Genomic DNA, 14,632 nt, shown 5'->3' on the forward strand with positions numbered 1-14,632 from the left:
AGGCAACTCTACACCACCCTAGGAAGAAACCTCTGGGCAGTATTACTCAGGTGGGGCCCCACAAGAAAAACTCTTGACTACTATTAAATTTTAGGAATGGTTAAAAACTTCTTTTAAGTGTTGCTTTTAGATAAGCCGTGTGTGTGTGAGAGAGAGAGAGCGCGCGCACGTGCATAACAAGAATTAGTTGTGACTTCTTATTGCTCATATTTAAATAATTAAGCAATTCTCCCATGTGAAAAAAGGAACTGTGCTTTCTATTTTCACCTCCCAACCAACCTGTCTGAACAAGCATGGGATTACAATGAAAGGCACGCTGGATAAAAGAAGTCAGATGCAAAGGGGGGCGGGGAATACTGCATGCCATGATTAAATCATTGAAGGACTTTGTACAGTCACTGATGCATCACTTGGAGATAATGCAGGCAACAGTAACTTCTGACATTAATTACACATGGTAGCCCTTAAAGAAATAATGCAGCCTACGAGGCATAGAGAAAAAGGGAGTTAAGCAGTTATTATGTGCATTATTTTTTCTGTATATTGATGCAACGTATTACCACTGTCTTGAGGTGGGTAAATATATGAGATCAGAGGTACAGAACATTTCAGGAGATGCTCTGATTCTGAAATGAATAGAAATAGCTGGGGGAAACGCCATGGATCACTGAGGACAGGACTCCTCTCTCTTGTCAAGTACCATACAATGTACTCTGTCCCACTGCGAGGTTCTAAGGCAGGCACAGGCAAACTCAGCCCTCCAGATGTTTGGGACTACAATTCCCATCAACCCTAGCTAACAGGACCAGTGATCAGGGATGATGAGAATTGTAGTCCCAAACATCTGGAGGGCCGGAGTTTGCCTATACCTCCTCTAAGGTCTGCCAAGATTCTCCTCTAAAGTACCTGTCAGACACATCTGATTAGAAATTATCTTCTGATGATAAGAGCTATTCGACAGTGGAGCAGAACTAGGCGACCCTGAGGTCCCTTCCAATGCTATGATTCTATGCTATGGAAGAAGGCAAATCCCATTTCAATCAATCCCTATCTTTGCCACGTTTCCTACCCACACTCCACCGGTCTAAATCACCTGTGATACCTACTTCAAAACATCTGCTGGTGGAGATGTTCTGAAAGAGTCCCAGTTATCAATTGTTCACAGCGCCATGATCCATCACAAACCTATTATCCTTTTTTAAATCCCAAAGCGACCTTAAACATACATAACTGTGAACTTCACTGCCCCCAAGATTGGATACTCCCCCACCAAAAAGATTAAACCTCGGAATAAACTTTTGTTGGCATTTACAACTGTGGTTGAATGCAACTTGCAAAGAAATGAAAATCAAGTGTAAATCTACCCCACTAGTAATTACTATTTTGAAAGCGTTCACACACCCATTCCGCACCAGCTGCAGAATGCTGCTATGATTAGGTTTCCATTGGTTTTGTTTCTTAAACCTTTAAAAGGTTAAATGGCACAAATAAGACAGATCCAATGTCTGTCCCTTTCAAAACTAACCCAGGAATGTGCCAAGCAGCCTGTTTGCTTGTTTTTTTTAATAGGTTGAAGGCTATTTGGATAATTACAAATTTTATACCTTTTATACATTGCATACCACTTCAAAAAAACACACAAAGCAATTAATAAATTGCTCCAATAAATAAATAAGGCAAACCTGTCTCTACAATCATAAAGAACTTTACTTTCTTTTTAAAATGCTAACAACAGCCTGAGGTCACACAAAACACTGCTTTGGAGAATCGTAACAGCAAAACAAAACATTAATTTTCCCAGGGATTATCCAGTGACGTTATCCCCCACTGTACGTTCCCTGCACTTTCCTAGCATAGTCACTCTCCAGTATTAATTCCCCTTGCTTTGTTCTCCTTAACCATGGTTCAGCATTACATGCAAACCATTGCTAACTATAGTTCCCAATTCTTTCAACCAATTCTTGAAATGAGAGTTAAAGTTGGCATGCAAGACCTTGATCAAGAAACAACCTTTTTAAGTGTTCACCATGGTTAGCAATAGTGCTAATGGTGAGTAAAAGGAGGATTATACAAGCCCACAACCTACTTCTGATCCATTTGCCATGGTTAAGAGAGTAGCAGACTAAAAATCTGCACTGGGCCCGAACAGGGATTTGAACACAGGACTTCTTTGTGTTGCAGCCTTTCCACTATGACACATTGGCTTCACTCCTTTAGGACTCTGTACCCCATATCATTTGACTTAAGAGAGAATCATCACACAGTTAATGACACAATATCTGGGCATCAAGCATGCTGCCTCAGCACACCCAACTTTTTGACAATGCTTCATGTGCAGCTCTCCCAGAGTCTGTGGCAAAGAGGCCTCGCCCATTTTTCTAATGAAAGGCTTATCCCTCTTGCAGTTCCTCATTCACTGTGTTGCAGCACTCTTTGCTTCTAGTGGGGTTATTTTATTATTATCATTTCTCTCTCCCTCTCTTGAGCTAACCCACCTGCGATAATTAGCTCTGTACAATTGAAGTGTACTTGGCAAGCAGATTCTGCTCTTTGCTTTTTATCGTGTGATCATTTCATTAGTCACGGCATATACAGGACACTCCTAATGCAGAACTTGGGATATCGTGATGGGGTGGCAGCCTTCCTTTATTAGCAAAGAAGAGACTTGGTGTATTTATTCACACAGGGCAGGGCTCTGAAAACGGAGACATAGGAAGATCCCAATTTCTTTTTTAAAAAATTAAGCTGCAATTCTGGTCTTTGCATGACTGTTCAGTCTGCTATTCCGACTTGCCTGTGCAAGTTACATCGGAAGGACATTTGCTACAGCAGATTTTGAAGCGGCTGTTATGATCGTAAGTATCAATGCAGGTACCATAGACTTGGAAACCTTACACAGGCCAACTTTAAAGGAAACAGTTACGGGGGGGGGTGTATTGAACAGTGGTAACATGGTGATTGAGAGTGTGAATTGTGAGGCAGGAAATCCCCAGGTAAATATTGCCATGAACTCTCTAGGTAACCTGATGCAAGCTACTTAATAACCTTGACCTCGGTATATGTCACTGGTAGAATTTCTAAGGTAACGCATGCAGGTTATTCTATAAACCTCTGTACCTCCAAACAGCATGATGGAGAAAACCCCCTGGCTGAAGATGGCCATCCTGTTATAAAAGCACCAGATAAAGAGATCAAGAAGCTACATGCTGGAATTAGGCTTGAAAATACCTTCTGCTGGTGTCAATAGACAGATGTTTTCAAGCCTAAATGGGGGGGGGTCTGGGGTGGTGAGGAGGGGAAGCTGTGAGAGGGACGTAGTGGTTAAGAGTTTGGACTCGAGAGACCCAGGTTCAAATTTCCACACAGCCAGCAAAACTAATAGGTGACATTAGGCTAGTTACTATCTCTTAGCTTATCTTGCAGGGTTGTAGTTAAGAGAAAATAGGTGAGTACTCTGAACTACATGGGGCAGGGCAGGATTTTTTTTAAAAAAAGTAATAAGTACAGAATCATAATATTTTCAGCAGACATGTTTTATCATCATGATTATCCAATGCTCTATCACAGTGGTTCCCAAAGTTTTCCCCCAACGGAGGCCTGGAAATTGTTGATGGTCTTAGTGGACCTCTTAATTATTACAATGGTGTTTGTCACAAATGTAATGTGCTGTGCCAGATGCTGTGCATTTTTTAAAATTGTCTTTTTATTGCTCCTTGCATTTTATTGTATTGCAATTTGCGTTCCATAGAATTCTAATTTCAGCACCATTAAAACGCATGCAACGTTAAGAAACGGAAGACGTTGCAGAGCAGAGGGGGAAATACAATTAAAAAACAATACGGACATTGAAATGAGGACATGCCACAGACTTCCTCAATGATGCTTGTGACCCATCAATGATCCATGGACCACAATTTGAGAACCCACACTACTCTACCACATGGTGCACCATCATTTTTATCTCATTCAGCATCACTGTTGTGGATCCTGCATCAAACTGGCTAAAGATCTGAGCAAAATAAATATGTGGACCGCCCCGCCCCCCGTCAACACACACCTGTATAAATAGCATAGTGCTGCCGATGTTCATCGAGTAAATACTTGCAAAGACTGTGTGTCGACAGGAGGCAACACTATTGTGCTCTGCAGTGTACACAATTCAAAGGGATTGCTGGTTTAAAACAGTGCTAAGGGTGTTATATAAAAAAAATTTAACTGAATTGCAGAAACAGGCTGGCAATTGAGGGCAGCAGTGTAATTCCCTGTCAATTGAGGTTCCACAGAAACCACCCTCTTCCTCAGTTCCCAGGGTTACAGAAGCTGGGAACATTACAGAGACAGCTTGCTCAAGCCCTCAGGGCAGGGAGAGGCTGGCAATGCTACCTGAGCAAGGTACTAGTTAATAAAATGAACAAAGGGCGACAGAATAAGCCTTGGCAGGACAAAGACTCCGCCCCAAAGGTAACTATGCTGAAACTCAGATGGAAGTATCGTCACTTTTGCATTTAAATTTCCATATTTCTCTTTCTCTCTCACTCACACACAGAGAGCAGTATTTCTAGTTAGGATGCAGTTCATAAAAAAATAATAAATGGGCTAAACGCCTGATCCTGAAGACTCATATCCGAGAAGGGTGCAAGGTTTCAGAAGTTTTTGCAGGCAAAAAGGGAACAAAGATAAATAAAGAAAACATGCACTGAATTCTGTGTTTAACAAGTGCTCCTCTGAAATGCTGCATGCTTTTCAGGAAAATCACTACTTGTTGGAAAGATAGGAGTTATTGTTTTTACAGCCTTCTATTGCCTAATGCACTTCCTCTGCTACCAGGTTTACTAATCTAATCTGAACTAATTTCAGCAAGGGAACTCATGGGATGAATTCATGGATAAACTATGCTGTCACTAAAGACAAAAGCAAGGTTTCTAGTCCTGGGTCTATCTTGAAACATTCTTCTGAGGTTACATAGGATAGTAATTAAATTGCTGGCAGCTTTTGCTGGGCTGACAAGGGTGTAAATCTGCCATGTAATCAGACTCCAATTTGGGCCCAGATAAGGTTTAACCTGTGAAATACAAGAAAGCTAGACATTGCAAAACTTGCAATACTATGTGCAGTTCTAACTAGTAAATTACTGATTAACAAACAAGTGGGCAGATCCTTTTGAAACAATACAGAGCCAGCATTCCTTTATGAATTTAGGCACCAAATTATACTCACAAGTAACTAAACTTTCTGAAATAAAGTTTCAGTATCTGAAGAAGTGTGCATGCACACGAAAGCTCATACCAAGAACTGACTTAGTTGGTCTTTAAGGTGCTACTGGAAGGAATTTTTTTTGTTTCTGAAATAAAGTTCTGCAAGACGCTAAATTTTTGGAAACCAGCCCTAAACTTAGCCTCCAGTTCTGCAACAGAAAAAGTACAAAATTATATAAATAGTTTAGCATATCTACTTGTATAGCAATTTATACAGGGATTCAAACTAGGGTCATAATGAACCAGGCACATCTATTGCATACCTTCAGTTAGGCTGCAGTCCTAACCATGTGTATTCAGAAGCAAGTTCTATTGAATTCAACAGAGCTAGGACTGAAGTCTTATTTATCAACAGGCTTGTATGGTGGCCCTGTTCAGCCACACAAGCACAAAGGAGCTGATATGCAACAGCAGCACACTGGAAAAAATGATGGAACAGCTCAGAGCACCTTGAGTTGTTCAGTCCTACACAAAAGGAAGAGTAATAATGAGATGAAGAACCGTGACTGCTAAAGTCAACCTATACTTATAGAGCCCTGAACTTTTCAACACCCATGTAAGCATCATGGTATTAATTCCAATGGAGAGGGAAAGTTCCTGGAATCCTGTGTATGGTTACCAGGTTTAATTCCTTCAGGGCTCCTGTGCACTTAACAGCTACATGACAGGTAAAAATCCAACAGGTGAAATTCATCAGCCTGGCAAAATATTTAACCTACTGCATTGCTGCCATTTTCCATATCCACAAGAGTGCCTGCCCATGATCACAGACTGTACTACATATGCTAAATACTATCTTGCCTCTGCATAGCTGTTGCTGAGCTAGCCTGGGGTGGTTGAATGTCCAGATATGTAGGAAATCCTATTCACATTTTCCAAGGTCATTAAGGCTTAATTTTAGAAGGGGAGAACTGGGCCCAGAATGCTCCAGAATTATACCACTAGAACTGGTGTACATAGCTTATGTACATAGTGTATGAACTGATTCCACTGAAAAATATTGCGTTTGTGGTGATGTAACATATGAAAGCTCTACCCATGTGTTTATTTGTGAGATTTCATTCACACGGGCATATCTCCCACTAGATGCTGCTGTTATCAAGAGAAAGGCATGATTGCATGAAGCATTCTTCAATAGATTGGGAACTTAACCCCATTTATCCTCAGTGAGTACTTTTAAGGCAGATCTCTTTCAACCTCCATTCCCCATCTGTAAAATGGGGATTAACAATTTTGGATGAATTAGGTTATTTGTCCCAACCTGAAGAAGAGTTTAGGTTTCTAGCCTTAAGCAAACACATTCTGAGTGTATACCACTGAGACAAAACTTCTACTGGAGTTTTTACAAGACCAACAAATGATTCGATTTGCTTCCAAGCAAAAATACACAACTGCAACTGTTCTGATGTATGACGTGGTTCAAACTCGATATATTGCACATGAACAATGTATGTAAAATCTCCATTATGGTCTTTTCAGCATCAGGTGAATACTTTATTTTCCCAGGCTTTTCAATCTAAAATAAAATTTTAGTCCTTTTCAGACCACTTGTTCTGATGTTATCCTCTGCTGCTATAGTCTGTTTTGGATTTGTTGTCACTTTGCATTATTGTATGCTTATACAATGCTTATACAGAGAACTTTTTTTGTCATTGGGTGGTATATAAATATTGCAAATGAATAGGTAAAATATATGTGAAGCTGCCCTGCTAAGCTGCCTACATCCAGTTTCTTGGGGGAATTGGGGGGGGGGAGAGAGAAGCAATATAAACAAAGCAGAAGAAATAAAGCGCCGAGGGTTATGAGGCAGGGTGGGGATGAGAATGGAATGATTCTTCAAACACAGAACACATTAGGGGGACTTGAAAACAAGCGTGCTGTTTTACCAGCTGCCTGTGGATACACGCCCACATAGAAAGTGCAGCCCAAGTTCCGAAAAAGTAAACAGCTGCATTGCAAGGTGGACTGTGAACTTGTATTTTTATCATTCATGCCGACAGATCAACTCGTCCTTGGTTTCCTATAGCAGCTTATCTACATTCCTCTGGGAATTTTACATTCGTAGAATACCACACACCAATGTGGCACCATTACTGGAATAGCTTCCAGGTGTCATTTTTACTGCACATTCATGATGATTTGAGCTCATGGTGCTAATCAGAGCAGCCACATGCAACCTGGATTTGTACCTGGAAAAGTTTTGCCAATCATCCTGCCTTATTTCCAGTACTTATCCAGTAACCTTCTGCTGAAACCCAATTTAGCATAGCAAAGAGAGTCCCCCCCCACACACACCTTTTGTGGCATTTTAGCTCCTGCTGAGAGCATTGAAGTGGTAGCATTGGAGCTACCAATCCATGAGTAGTGCATGATGATTGTGTCAAGAGCAACAATTCAGTAGTAAAACACGGATCTGGAGGTGTCCATGGTGCAGAGGAAAAGTCTTTTCTGAGCTGTCTAACAAACTACAACCCAGCTATTTAAAAAAAAAAATCTGCTGAACTCATTAAGCAAAGCAGTTGGCCTTTGTTAAAAGAAAAGGAGGAAGAAATTTCTGCGAACTTGAACTGCAAAACACATTCCTCAGAAGTTGGTAACTTCTTATCTGCAAGTAAAATGTGTGGGATGGTATCAGACTCAGTAAAAAGAGCAATGCTCAGAAGAGCACTACCATCACAGTTAGTCCACCTCTTCCACAGCTGAACCACACCACTGAAACCACATTATGAGCCACAGTTAAATGAAAACCAATCAAATGTAAATAATAAAGCAAGACAAAGGAATGTTTCACATGTCAATGTTTTCCTTCTACAGAATGCACTTCCACATTAAGAAATAACACAACCTGCATGTATGTGCACCGTTGAGTCACAAATGTCTACCGCTTCCCACTACATGCATGTTTACTGAACTACACATGTGAAGGACTGCACAATTCACAAGACGCTGAGGCCAGTCACTGCTCCCTGATAAATCTGATACGCTTGTTTGGAAAACATTTGTGGCATACCTTTTGGGTGCACTTAAAAGCTTCATAGGAAATGTAATGTGTGAAGCTGCTCACAGGTGCATGTTATCTTGTAAACAGCAGTGCCTTCTGAACAGGAAAACAACACATAATAAATCAAAAGTCTTTCTCATGGGAAAGCTAGCAACATTTAATTATCCTTCAGCAGTTGTATCACTTTAAAGAACTGGGTAAGGATGAAGACGTTCTCAGCCTCGATTTTTGGCAACTCCCACTCACAAAGGAAGTCTCTTTTACTGCAAAGAATCCTTATCTGGGAAAACTTAGCTGGAACTCATCCAGGAGGTTATCAGCCAAAGGCATGTAAGAGATAAGGACAAGAGCCGCCATGAAACTTTACATTTTCAATGGGGCTGAGATAACTGGTGGAAACCCCCCAGCATTCCTCCTCCCCACCCCCCACTTGCAAAAAGTTCTCATCTGCCCCTTCTCTCCCCACCCCCGCTGTAAAATCCAACAACAAACAGCAACTGAGCCAGACTTCAAAACACAGAACCTGCAGAGAACCAGCAACAAAAAGCTCTCAACTTCGCCGCGCGCTTTTTTTTTTTTAAAGAGGCCCCCGAGGAAATAGCTTTGCCAATACTCCAAATGCAACCACTATCTTCTCCACCAATAAATTAAGTGCAATGTGGAAAGTGGGGAGGGGCGGCATCAAATGATGGATGGATTTATTGTTCACATACAGAGAGCTCTGATCACAAATCAAAGGTGGGAACCATTCCATAAACCGCTTCGGGTTAGCAACAGCGAGCTACAAATGCGCGCCTTAACGCGTGCGCAACTGGAAAAGACGAAAATCTGGATGGTAGATCTCTAGACTGGTTGCACTTACGTGTAGCCTTCCGAGCTCATGTCCCCGTAGTTTTTCTGGATGTAATACATCTTATGAGTGTGGGTATGGCTGCTTCCCCCTCCTCCTCCTCCTCCTCCTCCACCTCCGCCGCCGCTCAGCATCGCATGGTTGTTAATATCATAGCGCATATCCGGCCCGGAGTCGGTTCTGACCATCCTCCCCACCGTGTTGATCCTGGGGTGGGATCCGTTGATGCTCATCTTGGCGGCTGGGCTGGCTCAGACTTGGGTGCCTCAGAATCAGAAAAGGAAACCCACACAGATCAGAACAAAAGCATGAACTTCTCTGGCGGGCGAAAGGCTGCTCCCCTCTGGCGCGCTCTCTCGTGCGCTTTCTTCCCCTCCCTCCAACGCCCGGCAGCAAGCGGCCTTGGCAAGGCGCAAGTCCTCAAGGAGTTAGTTCCGGGCAGGCAACCCCAAAAGCGACAGCGTCCCCCCCAAAAAGAGAGAAAGCGTGCAAAGGTGGTGAGGCAAAATAGAGGTCAAAGGCCGGGGGTGGGCGTTAAAGAGGGGAAGGGGATCCGAAGGGGAAGGGAGGGGTCGAATGAAGAGCAAGGTAGGAACTTTTAAAGGAAAACAGAAAGAAAGAAAAAGAGAGAGAGGCAGGTGTTGGTGGTGCTGAGCAGCCGCGGCGGCGTCCAGGTGAGGAGGCAGCCGAAGGCGCGGCGCTGCTGGAGATGGTGGCGGCGGGCGGGGACTGGGGAAGAGGAGGAGACCGGCCAGTCCCCTCCCTGCTGGCACTGGAGAGGCCAAGCCGCACCTTGGGGGATGCTTTGCTCAACTTGCAAGCCTGGGCGGGGAGCCGCCCCCGCCCCCGGCGACTGGGGGACACTCATTACAGCGCTGCGTGTCGGGCCGCCCTCCCTGCTGACATCTCTCTCTCCGCCTTTACCTGGGCCCAACCCAGAGGCGAGGACGCCGACGCCCGGCTAGCTCAGGCGTCCTTAGCGCGCAGGAGGAAAGGAAAGCGCCGCGGCCCGGCTGGCCCCACCTTGGGCGGCGAGGAGCCTGGGGAAGGCGCGCGGAGGGGGGGGGGCTGTGCCCGGCAGCTCCGTGGGAGAAAACCTCCCTCTTTCCCGACCGGTCGGCGTAGGAAGTCAACTCCTAGGGGCCGAATGTTCGAGGGGACCGCCTCCCCCCAAGTTTTTTTTATTTTATTTATCCTTTTCACCGATTTTACAATCCTTTTGACATTTCAAAACTTAACTTCCTTTCCCCGCTTTCTGCGGTTCCTTAAATTTATTTTTCATATCTTCTGCATATCCAAATTAACTTAATTTGTTCATTTGTTCATCTTCTTATGAAGCTGCAGGTTATTGCAATAATCCTGCCAATGTTTTTATCTGTTTACAATTTATCTGTAAACGTTCAGTAAACCGTTTCCATTCTTTTATAAAAAGTTTGTTATCTTGATTTCTTATTCTTCCAGCAACTTTTGCCATTTCTGCATATTCCATAGGTTTTTGTATCTGTTCTTCCTTTGCTGGGACTGCTTCTTTCCATTTTGGGGAAAGTAACATTCTTGCCACTGTAGTCACATACATGAATATGTTTCTATACAAAACAAAATAAAAAAATCCTTCCAGTAGCACCTTAAAGACCAACTAAGTTAGTTCTAGGTATGAGCTTTCGTGTGCATGCACACTTCTTCAGATACACAGATATTTTGTTTTGACTATGGCAGACCAACACGGCTACCTATCTGTAAATGTTTCTATACATTTTTGGGTTGTAGTTCTGTCCCTATAAATCCCAACAGAAAAGCTTCTGGGGTTTTTTACTAATGTTATTTTGAACATCTTTTCATTATATATCATCACAAAGTTGATGAACCTTGCCTTTTGAATGGTGTACTGTACATGTGCCACGTCATGTGATCAGTTGTGCGGGGTGGGGCTTACCTGGCCCCTACCCCAATACTTTATTTATAACATGTCTATCCAGTTCTTCCTTCCAAAGGAGAGGAATATGTACCTTCCCTTGACCTTGACCAAATACCATTTACTGTTCCGGATCAGGCAGCTAAGGGCCTTGAACCAGCTCCAGTTATTCCATATGAGTTAATGCAGGGTAACAGGTTGTGTCTGGGGTATATGTATGGAGTGTGTGATTTGTTTTAAAATGGTATGCTTGACCAGGGATGCCCCACCCCCTTTAGTATGTCCATATTAATGCCTTAAAGTTTGCTTAATTTATAATAGCAAAAAGAAGAAGTAAAATCACAGTACAATCATTCGAAAAACGATTGCTTCCTATGAACCTATGGACACATTTTCTTATACCAACTATTAAAGTTCTCTTAAAGACCTTTAAGGCCAAGGAAGTCTAAGCACACCAAGTTAAAGCCGAACGGGCTCAAAAAAAGTCATTCTCTGTAGTTGCTGATAATATTGTAACAGATTCCCTTTCCTGAGAAGACTGTCAGATTTTTGAACCTTTGTGGAAGAGCCGTTAAATTTTTCTCTTTGTACTGACATCCAAATCCTAGGCTTAATTCTAAGTGAATAATGTTCATTTAATTGAGTAACTGCCTTTGTTGTGTGTGGTTTATTTTATTTTGTTTTCTGCTGGTGTTACCTCCCTTGACCCCTTAGGCAAGGACCGTATTAGAAAACTGAATTACTAAAGTGCAATGTTCAAGAGGCCTTGCTTCACAATAAAGGTAAAATGACTGCAGAGGTTGAGCTGGTGTTTACAAACAAGAGTTCTTCCAGACTGAGCTTTGAATGCTGCCCAGTCCTAACTCTTCCACTCTTAAGCTACATACAGAATTGCAGCTGACTTCACATTTCAGCCAGGACAGCAATTCTGTGTGCGTGTTCCATCCTTTGTTCTGTCCACCCTAGTGAGACATTAACCATTTTGCCTATGGACACAGTTTCATCAGTGTGGGGTTTTTTAAGTCAGTCTTTAAAACTGTGCTAAAATTTAAGCACTATTGCTATTGCATTAGTATTTTAATGATTGTTTTAAATTGTGTGACACTGACTAAAAAGGTAGCAGTTAAGGTGCATCAAAGTGAAGATCCAAAGGAATCTGGCTATTTGGCATTATTCCTGGACTCCTTGAAAATAGGTGTAAGGATCAGACTGGTGCTGCAATTTAAAACGCAGAAACCATGTGCAAACTGCTTTCCTGTGACAGACTTCAGCCTGCCTCACTCACATCTGAAATTAGGCAAAATGAGAAGGGATTACTTCTAACTTGAATTTGAGAATAGGGATTACTTCTAATTTGAGTTTGAGAATAGACAAGTCTCATTTTTAGAAATTAAATTCCGAATGCCATTTTTGCCTCTGTAGATGTGAAATGCCTCTATGGTAATTTGATATGTAAATGAAATGATAATAACATCTTTTAATCAGTGAGCTAATTGCCCACTATGAATACCATGTAGCATCACTTGCATCTGACTAATTACATTTTCAAGTAGGAGTATCAGTAAGTGTACAAAGAAAACAGAGTGTCAGTGGTGAAACAAGTTAGCTAAAACGGCTGATAAAGTGTGTGAATGCTGATTATGTAATTTAAATGTTAAGACTACCAGCTAAAGTAGACATAATGTAGTTGATCCATTAACCCATAGACATTAATGGCAGACACTGGGAGAGGGAGGATTCAATTAGGACGTGGAGCTGGATAATAATAATAATAATAATAATTTTTTATTTGTACCCCGCCCATCTGGCTGGGTTTCCCCAGCCACTCTGGGCGGCTTCCATAAAAACCAGAAATACACTGGATAAGGGAAGGTTTAACTTTTCGCTCCAAAAAGAGGCAGTGCATTACACAAATTTAAATAAAATTTGCATGCACAGATTTATATGGATAGATGCACTTGTAGAACAAATAACTAAAATTCAAATAAAAATACAGTGCATCTCACTACCATGTGGATCACTATAACTAGGTGGCCTGGGTACCTGCCATATGCTGATTGTTGACAGACATCTTCGAGGTCTCCATTTCCTCTTCTTATGGTTCTTTAAATTGGACAGGATGACCCTTCAGATAGAGGGCTGTCCTCTATAAAGTTGAGCATCCTTTCAGTCACTAACTGCCTTCATATGTGCTTCCATTCTGTTCATTAGTTCATACATTCGCCACTGGAAGAATGGAAGCATTGAGAAAGCACAATGGATGGGGAAATGTGCAATGTTCGCGCCTCACACTCATTTTTAAGAGGGGAAATTGCACAAATAGCATTGCTCTATTTTCATGAAGACCTCTACTTACATGGGAAGTTATCTTCCACCAGTTCCACCACTACCTCTTGCCCCTATTCTATATACCTGTCCTATTCCAGGTTCATTGGTTAGGTTAGATTAGATTAGACCAGACTAGATTAGACTAGACAGGTGGCCACCATGGAGAAGGTCCTTTCAGTGGTGGTGCCACAATTATATAATGTCCTCGGGACTGAAAAATAGGAAATCATACTTTCAATACAACCCTGTTAAACACAACACTGAATTTCAATGGAGGAGACTTACGGATGTAATCTCTCCCACTGAAGTCAGCGGGAGTCAAAAGTGTGTGTTTTTTAAAAGAAGAATCCTGCAATTTCATTACCCGTGTTTTTGTTCGAGTAGATACAGCTGAAATAACTTGTCATTTGTCACAGAACGGAAGGTGTGTGCATGGCAATGTTCTCATGGTGGTGAGAAAGGCCTAACAACTTTACTAAACAATGCTGATCTTCCTCGCCCAGTATGGCAGACCACCTCAGAATAAGTCTTTCTGAGACCCCCGTGGAAGAAATTTGGGTGTCAGGATCCAAGTCAGATAAGCGAGCAAATTAAGACTTCATCCAGTCCTTCTACATCTTGAACATGTTCAGCGAGGTGGCTCTGTCCATAGCTCCTTCCCAAATACATCATCCTTGACAGAAGTATTCTAAGTACTTTGCACAGGACGTCTTCAGTTATGAGTTATTTCGCACAAGACAAAGAGCATTTCAAAAATCTTTATAGGACTGCATGCCTGCTTCCATGAAGCGCCCAGAATGTTTCTCACAGAGGGTGTGGTGAGTGAAGTTTCAGTCTTGTCAGACCTGATGGACAGCTCAGCCGAAAAACTTGAAATGCCTAAGCAGTTTTGCTTCAGGTGGAGTAAGGCAGTGCAGCTGGCACCACAGACAATAGACAAGAGTGGATCATGTTACTTGCCTCACACAAGGCTTTTCTGACAGTGAAATAGCAGGCTTAATTACTTGCTGTCCTTGACATTTTCTTGAACAATTCCCTGCATTATAAATGCTGGACTCTGTCACAGTCAGTGGGGAGAAAAAATACATTTAGAAACATTGCGATAAATGCTTGTTAAATCACTGTGGTACAGGCCATAGGCTACTGAGAATTAGACAAGATAAGCTGTGGTCTACCTCATAAAAATGTACAAAACAAAGGAAATTAGGGGAGTTGGAGCTATCACTTGGCCATGTGGCTGTGTGTGTGAAGGAGGCTGTGGGATATTGCCATAAATACTGTTTGCG

At 42.2% G+C, this 14,632-nt stretch overlaps 1 protein-coding gene across 3 annotated transcripts in view; it reads right to left on the reverse strand.

Annotated features, from left to right (window-relative positions):
* The window catches only part of DSP (desmoplakin), a 46,416-nt gene extending 36,621 nt beyond the window's left edge, over positions 1-9,795 (reverse strand). For 2 of the 3 annotated variants that reach the window (XM_081872957.1, XM_081872956.1), the window contains exon 1: positions 9,119-9,794. In XM_081872957.1, coding sequence (XP_081729083.1) covers positions 9,119-9,339 — 221 coding nt within the window. In that variant the 5' untranslated portion in view covers positions 9,340-9,794. Of the gene's footprint in view, positions 1-9,118 lie in introns of all 3 variants that reach the window. The other variant, XM_081872955.1, reaches the window with a different exon arrangement.
* Between the last annotated feature and the right edge of the window lie 4,837 nt (positions 9,796-14,632).

Source organism: Podarcis erhardii (assembly GCF_964252035.2).
Source record: "Podarcis erhardii genome assembly, chromosome: 8".
NCBI lineage: Eukaryota > Metazoa > Chordata > Lepidosauria > Squamata > Lacertidae > Podarcis > Podarcis erhardii.